The sequence below is a fragment of the Catharus ustulatus genome, chromosome 1 (assembly GCF_009819885.2).
Source record: "Catharus ustulatus isolate bCatUst1 chromosome 1, bCatUst1.pri.v2, whole genome shotgun sequence".
NCBI lineage: Eukaryota > Metazoa > Chordata > Aves > Passeriformes > Turdidae > Catharus > Catharus ustulatus.
In genome coordinates, this window is record NC_046221.1 from 111,876,201 (window position 1) to 111,894,452 (window position 18,252).

The following is an 18,252-nucleotide window of genomic DNA, read 5'->3' on the forward strand; positions in this document are numbered from 1 at the left end:
TACTATATTAATTTTATCAGCTGTGTTATGAAGAGTGGTAGCTAAATGAATTTATAGAATCATAGAATGGGTTGAGTTGGAAGGGACCTTCAAGACCATCTAGTTTCAACTCCAGTGCCTCAGCACCCTCACAGTAAAGAATTTCTTCCTAATACTTACTGTAAATCTATCTTCTTTCAGCCGTTTCCCCTTGTTCTATCACTCCTTGCCCTTGTCAAAAGTGCCTCTCCAGCTTTCTCCTAGGCACTGGAGGTCTGCCTGGAACTTGCTCTTCTCCACACTGAACAGCCTCAACTCTCACAGCCTTTTCTTACATGAGAGGTGCTTCAACCCTCTAATAATAGTCATGGCCCTCCTCTGGACCTGCTCCAGCAGGTTTACATCATTCTTAGTATTCCCCAGAGCTGAATGCAGCACTGCAGATCTGGTCTGAGCAGAGCAGAGGGGCAGAATCCCCTCCCTTGGCTGGTTGGCCATGCTGCATTTGACAGAGCACAGGATGGGGTTGGCTGCCTGAGCTGCAAGTGCGCATGGCTGGGTCATGTTGCTCTTCTTGTCAATCAACATCCCCAAGTCCTTTCCCTCAGTCTCAATCAATTCCCTATTCAGCCTATATTTATGCCTGGGATTGTCTCAACCCAGTCCAGGACCTTCATGAAGTTTTCATGGGACCACCCCTCAAGCCTGTGAGGTCCCTCCACGTGGGGTCCCTTCCCACCATTCTTCCCCTTTGTAGAAATTTACCAAATTTTCTGGCACAATTTGTCCTTAGTGAAGCCGTGTTGGCTGTCACCAGTCACCTCCTTATTTTCCATGTGCTTTAGCAGAGTTTCCAGGAGGATCTGCTCCATGATCTTGCTGGGCACAGAGGTGATTCAGACACATAACTGCTTGACTGTGTGAGCACACCAGGTTGTTAGAAGAATAAATTGTAATTCATGTCTGCAACTAATTGCAAAATCAAAATTACACAGCAAAAATACCCCTTGATCCTATAGCTAGGATTAAACATCATTGCTGATTTGGTTGTACTGCACTGGCATCAATAATGTAGTTAACAGTGCTGTTGATTTAGGACAGAAGACATAAGTGGGGAAAGCTGTGTATGAGCATGCATGTTTTAAGGAAATAGGCTGAGGTTTTCAAAAGTGCTTCTTAGTGATTTATTTGTGCCTTCCCTGCCACATCTGTGTGTGCATATACTCCTTTTAAAATAATGAAGTCTTTTAACAATACCTAAACTTCAAAATCAAAAGCAATGTTTGTAGGATGATAACTTTTTTATTTCCCACCTGCATGTTTTTCTATTGAAAGAGAAGTGTATCCCTTCTGTTAAGGGTGCACAGTAATGTTCCTTTTTCTGTGTATACTGTGAAAGGTCCCTGCAGCATAAAAGGATTTGCTCCATCCTCTGCAAATTTATTTAGAAAACCCTGCAGTAGATTTAGAAAATCCACAGTAACTTACATGCTCATTTCGTAACATCGTTTGAAAGTACTCCAGTCAGAGTAGGCTAAAGACACATAATTAACTCCTGAAAGCTTTTATATGGTTTTCTTCATCTGCTTATTGCATCTGTTTTTTGAGGAAATGGTATCAAATGAAGCTTGGAACATGCTTAATCTTAAATCACCTCAGTCCTCACTAGAGGAATGTGTTGGTGCACTGACTGCACCAGTTTTCCTCTCACTGTGTTGTAAGAGTTTAACATATCTAGAATGCAGCTTTTTTTTTCTGAGTGGGAGCCATAATCTGGAGAAAAGTAAAGCCAGTGCCATTTTGTAAAACTTGACTTGAGCCAAGCTTCGAAAGACTTCAGAAACATTCAGTGTATTCTGTGTTTGATAGTGGTTGTAAACTGCTCTTTGTGGGGACAGCTCTGTGGATAATGCTGTTAAAAAGAACTAGAGAAACATTTCAAACTTTAGGTAAAAAAGATGAGATGGTGTTTAAGTTGCTACTTCTTGGTGGTTTTTGCCAGCCTCAGTGTTACATCACTGCTGGTTCATTCTGTGAAATTGAAAACTCCCAGGTCTCCGAATTTCTAAAAATGCAATTCAGACCTAATTTTTGCAGCACTTGGGGGTGATTTGAAGTTGATAGCTTCACGAATGGAAGTTCTACTTAGTAACACGACCCTGCATCCAGGTGTTAATTTTATCTTTAGTATGTTTATTGTTTTGTGATCTGTTCCTGAGGACTGTAGGAATAGTCTTGGGGTGGAAGAGCTGGAGCAGTAAGGGCATAGCAGCCTCCATACTAAGACCACTTGTGATTTGCTTTCTGTTTGATGATGCGGGGAAACAGCTGCGCTCTTCCACCATCCTGCATATGGCTCTGTAGTATATGCATTTTTCTGTCTCTGTCCAAGGAATTGTCCAAATCCCAAGCAATACTCCAAGTGCAGATACCATTAATTGAGCACTAAGAGAAATTACCTCGTCAGGAAAAAATATGTGTTCTTGATCCTTCCCATTCCTTTTACACAGTAGTGGCAACATTAGACTGAAAGACTCTAAATGGTACTGGATGCAAACAATATTTTTTAAAAAATGAAATGAAAAATAAAGCTGAGTGGAAACTGCACTGTAAATAGGGTAAATACAAACTAATAATTCATTCTTCTTGAAAGACATTGTGAATTAGTTGTTTATCTGTCATTTGCTACATTGTAAGCTCTTTTAAAGCTGAGTTTGAATATCCCTAATGAAGACAAAACAGTATGAGACTCTCAAGACCTTGCAAAAAACTGTGAGGTGGGAAAAAAAGGGATCTTACAGTGGTTATGAAGTAAGGCTTCTACTCCACCTTACAATCTTGAGCCACACATAAGTCTTCCCCACTGAATGCTACAGTTGATGCTGAACATAGACTTCTGACTTTGAAGTCTGTACTTTTGTGCAGAGTGTATGTATTTGTTATTGTCATTATTACCTGACATTCTTTCTGCTGTATGCATGTTCAGGGTACATCCTAATGATGCTCTAATTGTAAAAAATAATACTCCCAGAACATGACTAAGAATGATGTAAACAATCAAAAACACCAGCTTTACCTGAAACAACCAGTTCAGTTATTCTGCAACACAAATAGATGCCTGGTCTCTCTTTTCCTGAGATAACCCTTTGAGATACAGAAGCTGTGCTGGGCCTGGCAATGCCTTTGTGGAGGAACTTGCTTTCTTTTCCTTTGAAGAGAAACTTTTCTGTGGGGTAGGCCAGATCAGAAGCTAGATTATGTGTTTTGGAGAACACAATTACATTATTAGGTTAAACACAAAGTAAGGACTTGATAGAGCTGACTTAATGGAGGGTGTTTGCATCAGATTCATCATTCACTATCAGGTAATTGTGAAATTGCTTTAAGCCATAACAACAACACTCACCCCCTCCCTCATCCTCCAGTTCGGTTCCTCTCCTTTAAAGTCTCTGGGGTCGTGACCCACCTGGAGGCCAAATATGTGGTATCTGGTGTACTGAATGATCTGATTATATTTTTACTAGCAGAGCCTCCAACTCAATGTGCAGTTCTGGCTCCCAAGAGTTATTGAGTAATGATCCACTTTTCAGAGGTGACTTTTTTAATGTAAAGAAGTGTAGTCACCTTTTTTTCTATCTAAAAGTGGGCAGTGTTTACTGTACTTACACACTGCTGGACCTGGGCTCTGGTTTTTCTCAAACATCCCATGTCATGTTTCTGCACAGATCTTTTGAAACCTGGGTGACCACATGAAACAAGATTATTTGCTTGAATTGACAAGGCCTTATTGTAAGTTTAGCTTTGGGGTTTGAAAGAGTGATCAGAATTTCCCTGAGTCCTTCACCACACAGTTAAGTGATGCAGTGTTAAAATCAATTCTCTTTGAAATTTTGTTTTTGTTATTTCCATTTCTGTCTGCTTTGATAGAAACTCATGGTAATTGTAGTTTTGCTTTCCACAATGAATGCCCATATTAATTATTTTATTAAAAACTATAGCAATAATCCTTCTTTACCTGTGGTCAGGTTAGAGGAATTTCACAATTGCCTTGTTCTTGTGTTTTGTAAGGAGACAGATTGAAATGTGAGAACTGCCTTCCAGCTCTGTTGTAAGGCAGTTCTCACTCCAGCAAATCTCATGGTTAATCCTCTAGTTCAGTGATGGGCCGCTGCAAAGACAACTTGAAGTGAGTTTATGAAATTTGCTTTGAAGAAGCACAGCAGCAATGGAGATGTGTTGGGTGGTGCTTTAGTATCTGAATCTTTTCTGAGAAGAATGCTGAGAGTGACAGAGCCTGGAGGTGGGGGTGATCTAAATTTTAAGAAATTCCCCTATTATTTCATGTTCTCTTTCAGATTTCATTTTGAAATTATTCAACACTGATAATGTCTTCTAATCCCCATAGTAAGTTTTAAGGAAATTAAATAAAATTCATCTGTGTACAGTGGGAAAGTTGTTGAGGAAGAGGGGAAGCCTTAGAAGGACTGTTGCCAAATTGAACCTCCTTCCTTGGTAGGGTGGTGGGGAAGGAAAACATATAGTAGGTAAATACATACACACTTTGCACATACTAACATTCTGTAGAGTTCAATCCAAAACAGACCTCCAAATGTTGCCAAGAGAAGTAGGCAACTAAAGAATTTCACTGGAATAATGAACTAGAGATGTGCAGATTGCTCATTGCTGGGAATCTAACCAGCTCTGTGCTGAGCTAGCCACAATTAGAGTGCATGTAGAAATGGAAATAATTGTTTACCTCCTGCCCTTTGGAAACCTCTTGGTGCACGCAGGTTGGCTCCAGCAGAGTTCTGTGCCGTGTTGCTGGGTGTGGAACAATGGACACGAGGATGAGCCCTGATGTGCCAGAGCTGGCAGCATAAAAACAGGTTTGTGAGATCAGGGAGGAGCTCCTGAGTCAAGTCCAGCTCTGCTTTCTCTCAGTTGCTGTGTCAAATCAGCTCAAATGAACTCAACAATGGAATGTCTTTCCCACATCCTCCCGAGCTCACTGATGCATCAGATGGGCACAATTTTAAGGAAACCTTGTTTTAATTTCACTGTAGAAAGCAGGAGAGGTTAGTTTGTTTTATTTTCACCAAATGACCTCATATACGAATGTTAGATAGACATATTATTTGGGTAACTTTTAAACAATGGGCGTTAATTCAATTATGTTAAATCATTGGCTTTGGTCGTATTTAAATGTAGATATGGCAGATACATGTCTTAATAAGACAAATGTTCTTTGGTTTTGGTGTTTTGGTTTCGTTGGGCTTTTTTTTTTGTTTTGTTTTGGGTTTTTTTTGGTTTTTTGGGTTTTTTTGCCTTCCTTTAAATTCCATCAATTAATTTTTCCTCCAGGCTCTGCTGCCTCCTCAAGCCCCCTCAGCACACTTGAGCCCATTTAAAGCACATTCTCCTGTCTCCTCTGCTGCTGCTGAGGTGTGCTCGCTGGAGGCTGCCTCCCATTTACAGTGAGAGGAGGAAAATTAACCATTTCCTAATTGCACCAAGCATTTAGGGGTAGAATCAAGTGCAGAAACACTAATGAGTTACTCCCTAGTTACTCCCTTGAATTGGTGCTCTTGGCTTTTGGGGAGGCTGGATCAAGATAGCACAACCTGAGCCAGGCTCTCTGTTGATGGTTCTTGCCACCTCCTCTACCCTGCAGAAGGAAAAGCCCCTGCTCTCCCCTCCCCAGCTCTATTGAGCTCCAAATGAGGCCCAGCTGCCCTAATGGCCCCAGGCAGTGTTAGGAAATCAGCTGGCCCATGCTGTTCTCCAGGGCTCCCAGCTTCCTCAGCTGCAGCCCAGCAGGACCTGCAGCCACTTTGCCCCTGATCCCTCTGCCTGCCCCATCTTGCACAAGCACAACCCTTCCTCCTGCAGGAGCCACAGCTCTCACAAGCTGTGCTTCCTGAGCTGTTCTTTACTTGGCATTCCCACCAACAATCTTGTTTTCTCTTGGCAAGCTAGAAACGTCCTCTGGTGACATTAACCAGCTTTCTCAGGTAAATCTCTGACTATCTCCATCCACAGGCAAGTCTCCTTGTATAGATGCCAGGGAAGCAAATCAAATTGCCAGCATTTTTGCTGTGTGTGCACTATGCTTTATTTATTAATAACTTCCCATTAAAATTAAAGTAGTTGTCATAGATTTTATACAAGAGGTAGGCTGTAGAAAACATGGAGAATGAACAGACTTCAAGCAGGTGCTGTGGGAATTGCAAATTTTCTGATTAATGAAGATTGATTCATTTTCATTATGATGTTTTAACTAAAGTCTTTTCGTTTGAATACATTCCTGAAATCTTACCTTAAGTACATCATAACTGACATAAATAGCAGAGAAATTAAATTCTATTGCATGAAATTTAATAATAGTCTGTCATGATGTCACTTCATATTTATGGATGTATCATCACTGATGATGTGTAAGCAGTATTTCAGTCACATAGCTGATTTCCATCAATTCTTTTTATCAAAGGCATCTGACTGGCTTTAGCTTACTGCTTCAGTGTAACTTTTTCCCCAACACACTTTGTAGTTGTGTGTTTGTACACGCTCCCTACCATTTCCAAATGTAATGAAAGCTTATAGAAGGGAAAAAAGAATCTACTTGTCTTAGGGATTTCACTGCTGAAATAGCAGAATGTGTCAGGTTAAGAAATGTTTTTTAATCTGGTATTGTCTTTGGTTGGGGTAGAGAAGTGTAGTTGCCACAAATTTTATTAAAAGCCAGTCTAAATCAGAGATGGGGAGTTATTTTCCCAAAGCTGCATAAAGTTTCTGAACAGGGAACTGTTCTCTCCCAGGTTAGAGGTGAATAATTTGATTTGTTTCACACCTGTGTATCCAGTAGTGCAGTAATAATTAGCTCTTAGGTATTTGTCTACACCAGCAGGCCTCAAAGGCTGCTGGAAGTGGCTGTCGAGATTATTGCCCTTTTACAGGTGGCCCTGAGGACCTTGAGCAACTCAGTGATAAAGCAGGAGTGGAACTGTAGGTTTTCAAAATGCCAGCTTATCTTCTTGGCCAAGGTCTCCCCCTGTTATTAGGGCTAGGTGACATAGTGAGGGGAAGTACAAAGATAATGTTATAAGGTTTTATACTTTCGTGTCTGTTGATTTTAGTGGGGAAAACTTTGTTGAAATAAATTTCTCTAAAAGTTCAGTCTTGTGTTCTGAGTATTGGAAAATGTTACATTGCTGTTTCTTTGGAGCAAATGTCATTTGGTATAATGATCTAGCAAAGTGGAAAAGTTCATATTTCAGTGAGTCTCCTTTAGCTCATTTTAAACCTTCTATGGCCACCCTGTTGCTAAATGTTTAAATTTGAGAGTCTGTATCCTAGTGCTGGTTGCACAAATATAACAGTCTACAGGCTGAGTGATGCCATCCAAGGAGAAGAAATGATCTACAGGTCTGTTTGTGCTTGAATATTTAATTAAGTTCCTAAGTCATCATCGCTATAAACAGAAATATTAATTGTTAAAGCAGATATTTAAATGGGTATCAATCTATGAGTGTAAAGCATGATTTCAAATAGAGGCATTTCACTGCATTTGCATGTGGTTTAGAAGTTATTGATTTCTCTCTTTTTTATGTATAAGTTTTGTTATAAGAGTATAATTAGATGCTTTGATAGGTCTGACTACATGTAAATCGCAGTATTACATTGGAGACAGGAGGTGAAGAGATTTTGAAAAGACAGAGAAACTGACTTTCCATGTAATTTCAGTTAATATGAGCAAGAGCAAAAATTCAAGTTATTGGCTGTCTTTGTGTAAAGCTGTTCTCCAAATAATGGCATACAGACAAGTGAAAAATTGTGTAGACACACTTTTTGACAAAAACTGATGAAGCCCAACTTGATTTTTAAATTTTTTTTTTGGTTACATACCCTTCTGTATTATATCCTAAAAAACCCCAAGTAACAATGAATTTATCTGTCCACCATTAATATTTTTATACCAGGTTCTTCAGGCTGTTGAGAGGCCATGTATCCAAAAGACACAGAGCAGTGTGTTGGAAATGTGCTGAAAGCTTAGTGGAACAGGATGATACAGTCTGCCAGATCAAGAGAGAAACATTAATTTGTAGTGCTAGTTAGAGATGTTGTTTCCACAGCATATTTTCTTGCTGTCATGGATGATAGTAGTGTGTTTGTCTTCATTTGTAAATTCTCTGGGCATGGACATTCCCATCCCCTTATCAGCTGTTTCCTTTGTGTTTTTAGATCATGGGGAATTCATATGCAGGGCAATTAAAATCTGCCCGTTTTGAAGAAGCTCTTCATAATTCCATAGAAGCTTCCCTGAGATGTAGCAGCGTTGTCCCACGGCCAATCTTCTCGCAGCTGTACCTGGATCCTGACCAGCCTCCTTTCTTGCCGGAAGGTAACCGTGAAAGTATGGCACGTTTCACTTGTTTTTCTGTGTGTGTGAAGGGTGGGGTGTGTTTAATTAAAAAAAAAAATAGCAAAAACTGCACAGCAGTGTGACAAAATCTGAATCTTGGGCATCGTTAAGGGGAAAGAATGGCATGCTGGTTATTTTAAAAGGAGATAGTTGTTGTTTTAGAAGTTGTTGAAAAGTTTAATTTACTGTTGAAAAGTTTAATTTTCTATGTGGATTTTTAAAAATTATATTTTACAATTCTTTTCTATTTTTATTCTTCAGATGTGAAGCCAAAGGTAGAAGAGTTGGATAAAGAGTTAGTACATCGCTATTCACAAAATGGAAACCTGGACTTTTCTACCAACCAAACTGTTAATGAAATGGAAGATGAAGAAGAGGATGAAGACATGTCAGATTCAAGCAGTCCACCAATCCCATACTCACAAAAACCTGCCCCAGAAGGGTCTTGCACTACTGATGGTTGGTATCCTTCTTTTTACTGTTCAGTCTTCACAACTGATTCTAATGATAGTGTGCACTCTCTACAGTTACAATTTCTTGAGCTAGAAAGTCTGAAAATACGGTTTATAGTCAAAGCCCTACATCTGACAAAATATGGATTAGAAGGAGTTGTTTGAGGGTGTAAAGTCTAATGCATCATTTGAAGGCAGTGTTGAGGACTGGCTGTGGCACTTCATTAGTTTCTGAAAGCCCTTTTTTATCCGTGTTTTTCATTGATTCACTATCCTCAAAGAGTTGGCATCATTATGGCTGGTTTTCAGTCTATCCTTAAATGATTCTCAGAAACATTGGCAAAGCTGGATTTAGTTGCTTCCACGGGCAGAAGGAAGAGTTTGGAGAAAGAAAATGGGGAGGACAATTAGTGAACTTTCTGTGCTGAGATAGTAAGAAGTTTGGTAGTGGAAGCTTGTCTGTTTTGTCTTCCCTATGTTCCTGCTGGCTATTGCTTCCCTACCCTGAGCTGTCCCAATTTGTTGTTGCTCAAGATGAGCACAATTTTTGACCATACTATATTTATTTGGCTTTAAATGTGTTAAGGAAAGAACCAGCTTATGCATGCACCTATTTGGCCAAAGAAAAATTTATGTGATTGGTTCATCTTATCCCAAAATTGTTCTATTCTGAAGGTTTACCTTCCTCAAAAAAAGAAGATCTACTCATATTTATTAGATGTGCTTCTTGTTAAAACCTCTCTCTGCTGACTTCAGACACCTGAAAACGGGAACTGTTCCCACCAGGTCCAAATGCCCTTCTTGACATTTTATTCAATATCCTCGTGCACAGTTCATCAAAAGCTGTAACTTGTAAAATGGTTTTGTACCTCACTGAAGTATCTGGTTATATGAAGTGACAGAAGCAAGGACCCACCACTGGTAATTCTTTGCAATTTTTGAGGGGTTTTAGTGGCATGTGTTGTCATCTTTGCCTTTTCACTTCCAAACACAGCTCACACGAGCATGTTTACCTCTGTAACAGCGTACTGACCGTTCCCTGTAGCACAAAGAACAGAAGGACCGGCTGGCTACTGTGAAAAGATGAGGAATATTATTCTCTGGGAGAATTTGTTATTCACACAGAAGTGTGGTTTTCTGTTCTTTGAAGGATTGTAAATTTGAAGGAGGAGGGAAGGAGAAAATACAAAATGATGTATTCTGAGAAAAGTGTTCTCAGTTGAGGACAAGTATCAATAAAGTCTGCAAAATCTCATTTGGAGAGCAGAAGTAGTACATTTTTCACTTCACATGTTTTATGTATGCAATATTAAACTTCTTAGTATGTCCTGGAAAAATTTGACCTTTCAGGGGAAGTCCCATGTTTTGATTTTTATCCTTAAGGCTTTTATGATCAAAGAACTCCAGAAGAAATTTTTGTGTGTTACATCTGCAGCGTTTTAGGGTTGTTCATTACTCATTTTTAAGTTTAACATTCTAAGTTTACAAAATCTGCCTTACTTTGAGATGTTCTCAAGGAACTGATTTAAGAGAGCATTGTTTTTGTATCTGGAAAAGGAAAGGAAAACAGATTTTTTTTCCCAAATACTTCTGGTGATCTGTTAGGACAGTTTTACATAATTGTTTAAAATGCCCTGGTTCCCAAACATTCACACTGCAGACCGTATCTCAACAAGATATTAATCTGGTAGCTCATCTTTCATCTCATGAGTATGCCTTCCAGAGATGTAAGACAGGATCACTGCCATTGTTTGCATCCCTTATCTTAGTTATTTAATTGCAAAGGTAAATAACATTACAAAGATGTTAAACAATAATGATAGACCATTTGAACTCGCTGTGTTTGGATACTTTAAATTAAGCATGTATTCAATCGCTTATCCAAGAGCAAAATATGAACCTGCAGTTCATAGCTCTGCTTGCTGTAAAACCTGTTACCCACCTTTTGGATCAGTTGGGATGAAATCTTTTTCCCTTTAAGGTATTTGTGCTGTTTGCTTTTCCTGAATTCAGAATGTGTGCCATTACCACCATATTATTTTCTGTGGTGACTTGCTCTTTTATTCAGATGCATTTGTCAGTCACATGGCTGCAGAAGGTAGATCTTAATGCCTTAATTGTCAACTAAAAAATATAAGTGCCTTGCAGGTGAGTTTGTTGGAGTTTCTTTCTCAGCTGGTTGTAGTACTGGATCTCTTAACTCTCTCCTTAGCCCATTGGAAAGAGCAACTGCATTTGCCACTGAGCCTTGCTATTAGTCATGAAAGTAATACATGACTAATAGATTATTTTCAGGGGCTTTGGGGGGACGACTTTTTTTTCCTCCTCAACACAAATTTGTGTAACTAAAAATGAAAATAGGGTTTCAAGAAAAATTAGTTTCTCGTTTTCACATGGGTACCTCAAATAGGCAACAAAATTCTTGCATTAGCAAGGAGCTGTTCTGAACCACTTGCTTGTTTGCTGTAGCTTTAAAAGAGGCTGCTTCTAATTTGTGGAATAACAATTCTATGCAAGATGTAGGAAACACAATAGTATCACCTTTCTTTTGTTGGCAAATCCTCAATTTACCTGATGCTTAAAGAAAGGCCAAGGTAGTTTCAGAAGCAATTAGGTAAGCAGGTACTTAACACCTGATCAGTTACTGTGAGGTTACAATAGCGAGTGACAGTGACCCCTAATTCATATGTAATTCCTGGAAGCTAATTCCTTATGCAAATACCCCATTTATTACAGTGCAACAAAGGGCTGGTACCCCACTTGGAAACTACTACTTCTTACGTTGGGGAAAGGCTAGATAGCTACAGATTTAATTTTAAAGAAGATTCTAGCACTTGTAGTCATCGACAGCTGCAGGGATATATTTTCAGGAAGATGGAACTGGGTTACTTTAAATGAAGTGATGTTGGAGAATGCAAATGTGCTTCTCAGAAGCAAAAACTAGTGAATATTCTTTCAAAGAAATGAAAATGTCTGAAAAAGCTGTTAATATTTTGATTTTTTAGTGACTACTCCCGGTATTTGCAAATCTTAAATCGAAATATAAACGCCTGTTCCTTATTTGAAACAAAGCTGAGATCTTGTGAGAACATGTTGGTTTTTTGTATTTTTTAGTAGTTCAGCAGTTTGGCTTTGGACTTCTGCTTTTTATAATTACATGTCGAGAAAAGATTTCACAGAGAGAAGTTGGTTTGGTTTACTGACTTGTGTTTTCTTTGTACTTAGATTTTCATAAAAGGTACACAAGTAAATTAAAGTGTCATTCTTTCTTCTTTAGACGAAATGTTTTACTACTGTTTGACATAGAAATGTAGGTACCAGCACAATTATAAATGAATAGCTATGAAATATAAATGGATTTTAAACGTTCTAAGTCCTAGACACTGATAGCACAAGTTCATCTGGTACTGAGACATTATGTCTTGTCTTTCCTAATGTGGAAATTATTATTTCTAACAGATAATTAATTACCAATGCAAAAATTATGCAAAACAGAAAAGAAAATAAGGTTGGGGTCTCTGTGGTGCTTGCTAGTTAGAAAAAGACAATGTAATAGAGGGCTAATCCCCCCTTCAACTCCCCACAGTGAGATACTGGCTTCCAAATCAGTGTGTTTTGGGTGGAATTTTCTCATTCAGTTTCAAAAAGCAACAGAAACTTAAAAGAGTGCTTTTCAGTCCTAAAAGTCAAGGGAAAGAAGGATAATGAAGGGCTCTTGAAGTATACCATCTGCATGTCTTTGAAGGAAAATTCAAACCCTTTACTGCACAGGAGCAGATTTGCATCCTCTCGGTATCTCCTGATGGGAGCAAATCCCAGCTGTACCTGGCCAAGCTCTGCAGCCCTCCCTGCCCCTCCTGTGGCAGCTGTTCAGTGAGCAAGAGAAAAGCTCATGGAGGCTTGAGGGTCTGTCTGTGCTGCCTCTCTCACTGCCCACCCATCAGGATCCTCTTCCCTGTGCAGAAGGGGAGCCAGAGGAAACCATTTGGTATCAGCCCTGTTTATTGTCTCACCACCTCTGAAAACGAGGTTTTGGCAGTCACCTGTGAGCTCTGAGCTGGTAGCTACTTTCTGCCATTGCTGGCAGAGGTAATGGTAGAGATGATGAAGGTAATGAATTTCAACAAGATTTGTGAAGTTCAGGAGCTGGTTGGATGACATCGGTGTCCCCAAACTTAAGTCCCCTGGGGCAGCAAAGTAATTGTAGCTCTCCCACAGGCTGAACATCACAGAGGCATGTGCTGGTCAGCCAGTCTGCACATGCATACCTCTCTGATCCAGAGATGTCGCCAGCCAAAGCAGAGGGGGATGCCAGAGGAGATTGTGAAAGGAGGGAAAAGAGGGGGCGTGCAAGGGGTCTGGGAGCACTGGCTAAGAGATGATACTGGGGGTAAATTGTAGGTATTGTTTGCAGATTAGATAGGATGCAGCATTTCTACAGACCTGTCCTACATAGCCTAAATGGTGGGAAATATTAAGTATATTAAGATTTACAGCCCCTAAGTAAGAGGCTGCTGTTCCCATGAGAGCAGGCTGTTACTGAAGTGTGCTTGTAAACTTGTTAAGATGTTGTTTCGTAGGGTTCTCCTGTAGCTTCTCCCTTGGGGACTGATGCAGAATGGTGACACACAGCTGCTCAAAGCATAGCTGAAGTTGTTTTCCTCGTAGCCCAGATAAAGCTGACTATTTTCTTTCACCTGGGATGTAGTGGAGCACTGCTTCACTTCACTGGGACATCAAAACCCTCAAGCACTCCAAGGGGCTGAGAGCTTCTTGTGCGATATTCACCCTTCTCAATGTTGTGTGCTCCTTCAGAAAGCAAGTCTGGCACACAGCAACACTGACAACCTTCTTTTGCTGGCATTGCTATTGCTAGTAATTCCTTCAAAACCTCCAGTTGGTCACCATTTGTGCTTCTGGACATTTCCAGAACATTTTTTGGGAGAGACCAGGCTAGAAGATAATTGTGTAAAAGCATGGGTTTAAATCTGTGTTGAAATCTTACTGCACTTGCTGTTTCATAATCCTTATCTACAGATTTCCTGTTTACCCACATTGTCAGCAGTGGGTAATTTTTCTATTCTAAATCTAGATTTAAAGTGGTATTTTCTAAGCATGTCAGCTATTCAGATTTCACTGAATGCCTAAATATTTAAGGTCAGTTTTGAAAATTCTGGATATAATACCCAGGTGGCATAAACCATTTGAATAAGCAAATTTTATTTTGAATGTAAGAGACTTTTACCCTGTGTTTATCTGCAACTGTTTCTTTATAAATTGCATCAAAAAGTCTAGATAATACTTAGTCTGGTGCCTGGCTTTCTATTTGACTAGGATCAATGTGTTTTTAGAGAATATGCCTTAAGAAGAATTTAACAGATTAAAATCAAATGGCACCTATGATCAAAAAGTAACTAATTGTACTTCAAATATGCAGATTTAATACTTCTCTCCTAAAACATATGTAAGTTTTTCTTGGTAAATTGTTGATCCAGTCCACTGATTCATACATTAAAACTTTAGGCATTGTGTTTCAATTCATTGCCTGGAAAAAGATGTGTGTGAGGGGTGAATCCAAGCTAGCTTTCCACAAGCTGCTGCTGGAAATGAGCTGATTGAAGAACTGAAGAAACCATTCAGACAAGAACTGTTTCAGCAGATTGTGAGTGTAGGCACAAGACTGAACCTGTATGGACCCTGTTTTCAGCAAGCTGCTGCTTGTGAGGAAATTCATCCAAGTCGATTCTGTGCATTCCACTTTGCACATGCTCTGTGCTTGCTACAGTTCTGAGAGAAAACTAAAACCCATTAGCTTCCATAATTTTTGCTGAAGTTGCTATAGGTTTTGTCGCAGGAGCGAGGTGGCTTTTAGTTAAGCTGTGATGACATTGTGTTACCAGATGCTTAGACAATGAATGTCTTTTTTTTTCTTCCTTACAATTTCTGTGACAATTAAGGACTACATGAATATTTTTAATCAAGTGTAAGTAATAGGTATTGATAGCTGAAGTCTTAATAGCTATTGCAGTAATTTCAGATTTCACAATAATCTTGATTCTTGCAATTATGATTTTCTTTATTTATTGTTTATTTAGCCTGGACACTGCTCTGGGTTGCCTTGCTATGCTTTCTGTGTGACCCAGCCTGCTACCTGCTCACTGCAGGGCATTGAACAGCAGAAACTCTCTCAGGTCCCATTTTTGCCCACTTCTGCTGCTTTAGCCCTACATTGATTAGAAGCCCAAGAAGCAGTTTTATGTCCTTATTTTGTGTGGATATGTGTATTTGAATGGGGAAAAAACCTTAACTGGGGACTTGAAAGTCATGCAGTCCACTGAGACTTAAAGAGACTCAACTGGAGACTTAGTGAAATCATGATTCACATGTCTAAAACAAGTGAATTATTTATATGCTGGAATTTCTAAAATGTATAGAGAATTTAAAAATTAGATATTTAATTAGTTTTATACAATAAAATAACTTTTAGTAGCCACTACTAAACTTCAGTCATCAGTTTTTATCCTTCTTTTGTATTACTTAATGGTGTTTATGTATCAATGCTAGCCTTCTACAAGCAACAAAGACAAAATTGTTTCTCTTGAAAAACTGTAAACTAAAGTTTGGCAAAGAAAAAATAATCTTTGGCATGTTTTAAGAGCTGTTTTCTGTTATTAAATCACAAGCTTATCCTCTTTGATTGTTTTGAAAAATTTGGTTTTGGAGCCATTTGATGTCTAATGTTTGGACACTTAAATTTTTTTTGTGCCTGTATATGTTCAGCATATTTAAAACAATGTTATCTATTGCCTCTGAAACCCTCAACTCATGGTTCTGATGAGATGCTATCTCAGTTTAAAAAGGATATATTAAAACCCCAGTTACAGCATCAAGTTGTGAAGCCCATTTGGTTTTGTAACTGATAAAACAAAGAAAATTGAATGGATTCTTTTGAAGAGTTATCATTTGTTTTGCTTTATTTTGTAGGTTTTTGTCAAGCAGGCAAGGATTTACGGTTAGTATCTCTGTGCATGGAGCAAATTGATATCCCAGCAGGCTTCCTGTTAGTAGGAGCCAAATCTCCCAACCTTCCTGAGCACATTCTAGTCTGCGCTGTTGACAAGAGGTTTTTGCCAGATGATCATGGAAAAAATGCACTTTTGGGTAAGAGATCTTTTTTCCTTTGTGCCATAGTAATTCAGAGAAGAAAAAAAAAGCCAGTTGAGAATTACCTAATGTCATTTCAGCTAATAACCTTCTATTAGAAATATGTTGAGGAGAGGAGTGATTTCATCAAATCTGTAGAGGAACCTGCCATAAAAGCCCATTTTAAAACAAGTCCCTGATTCCACAATTAACCACAATTGAATCTCCTAGATTTCTGTGTGGGCAGAAGTCAATTGCAGCCCTGGCATTCTAAATGTGAACTACACATATACTCTTTATCTCTGCTGGAGCTTACAGCATTTTCATTTAAGAAGAAATGTGCTCCTGCAAATATTGAAAATTAACTAGATAATTTTTTTTTTTTAATTAAAGGAAGATTTCTGCCCTTGGCTTCACCACAATCATTGTTCTCAGTAGAAGTTCTGGGAGCAATTTGCTTCCCAAAACCCAATACATAGGCACACCCCCCCTTTCCCAATTATGTCATAATCTGTTACATTTATGAATTTTAAAATTTTAATACAACAATGTCTCTGGGTAATTGAAGACAGGCCTATGTGCACGTAGATTTCCTGCCTGGATCACAACTGGTACACATTTTAATAGGCTAGTAGAAGTGATTTAATGTATTTTGGCTCCTTAGTCTGTTTGGAATTTACTCTCTCATTTCTCCCTTCAGTCATTGTTCTGCCTACAATATATTCAGAAAGACCTTTCATCAGAAAGAAATAACAACAAAGGATAAATATCCTGATTTAACTGTATTGCTCGAATTCTGGTCCAGACCAGCAATATGTTGTGTAACTATTGGAAACAGCTTTGTTTTGTGCTTTAATGTTACCTCTCCATTAAATCCATTTGATGTGCTACTACACACTGTAAACCTTTGGGCCTAAGGCAGAAATGCCCCTGGCCTGAGTTAGATTGAGGCTGTGGTGTGCTGGCTATCGCTGGGGATGTGGGATAACAGGATACTCTGGTGTACACTTCATGATTCAGGGGGTCTTTTCCCCTGCTAAGCAGGGGAAGTGTCAGGAGCTGACCAGTAAGAACTATCTGATAGACAGGTAGATGGTGTTTAAACCTGATGAAATGTGGTACTGCTTGTCTTTGTTGGTAAACCTACCCCCCATCCCAGCTTTGTATCCATCCATCATCTCTGGTGTCATTTGGTAATGAGCCTGGTGACTCACATCTCTGCCACTGCTGCTGTATTGAAGCACCTGGAGACTTCTGTAACTGGCACCAATGAGCAAAGAACTGACTCAGGAGCTCTGTGAGACCCTGGTTACTCTTTCTGAAAACTGGAGATGCACCAGTAGATCCTGTGGGCTGCAAGGGAGTAAAGAAAGAATGACTCAGTCCCAGGAAAAACAGGATGAAGAAATTTGCATCTTGGCTTCCTTGTCCAAGCTGATAATGAGGCACAGTAAGGGTGAAGACAATAGCCTAATTATTAAGAGTTTTGTGGATAAGGCATTTTGTCAAAAGCACTGAATATCTTTGTGATAAACGTGTTAATTTGGCTGACAGGTGAGTGCAGGAACCAGCATCTTCCAAGATGTTTGTCATTGTGGAAAATAATGACATTAGCAAGAATGAAAAATTTATTCTCTTACACATCTTGAACTGATTAGTAAATGGAAAAAAAACCCAACCAAACAAAAATAAAGCATGTCCACTCGATATGAATCTGCTAGCACTTTTATAAATCATTATTGATACTCCATAGAAAATCTGTTTCATTAAGGGTTGAAAGCAATTCAGAGATAAGTGGCATGACAATTAAGACAGGAGGGCTTAATTGTTCAGCATTAGATAATAGAGGACTGATTCAAACAACAAAGATTTCCAGACAGACCCATTTCAGAACATGCCCTGTGCTTTGTTCTATGAAATGTTAGACTGGTGCCATCATTTCACCAGATTCCCATTAACATAGCTATGAATGGCACTGGAAATCCAGGCTGCTTAAAATTCTTAGTCTGGAACATATCCTCCATACCTCAACTCAAAATTTCATTCCTTTCAGTGAAACCCTGTTGGGAACGTTGCAGAAAAACGGCCTTTGTCCCTAAATTTATTACTTTCTTGAGAAACTGTAGGTTTTTTAAACTGTTCTGAAGCAATCCTAACTTTGGCTGTGCAAATCTTGGCATCAACTTGAATAAAATGTAATGTTCAGCTTCAGGGAAAATTCTTTTGATGTAAAATTCTAATAATTTGGAGGGAAGGAGT

The 18,252-nt window shown here is 39.1% G+C and overlaps 1 protein-coding gene across 6 annotated transcripts in view; it reads left to right on the top strand.

The window, feature by feature from the left end:
- GREB1L (GREB1 like retinoic acid receptor coactivator) overlaps window positions 1-18,252 on the top strand; it is a 125,213-nt gene that overhangs the window by 60,680 nt on the left and 46,281 nt on the right. For 4 of the 6 annotated variants that reach the window (XM_033080560.2, XM_033080551.2, XM_033080581.2 and 1 more), the window contains 3 exons: window positions 8,218-8,389; window positions 8,660-8,857; window positions 15,835-16,011. In XM_033080560.2, coding sequence (XP_032936451.1) covers window positions 8,221-8,389; window positions 8,660-8,857; window positions 15,835-16,011 — 544 coding nt within the window. In that variant the 5' untranslated portion in view covers window positions 8,218-8,220. The remainder of the gene's footprint in view (window positions 1-8,217; window positions 8,390-8,659; window positions 8,858-15,834; window positions 16,012-18,252) is intronic. The other 2 variants (XM_033080570.2, XM_033080599.2) reach the window with 1 other exon arrangement.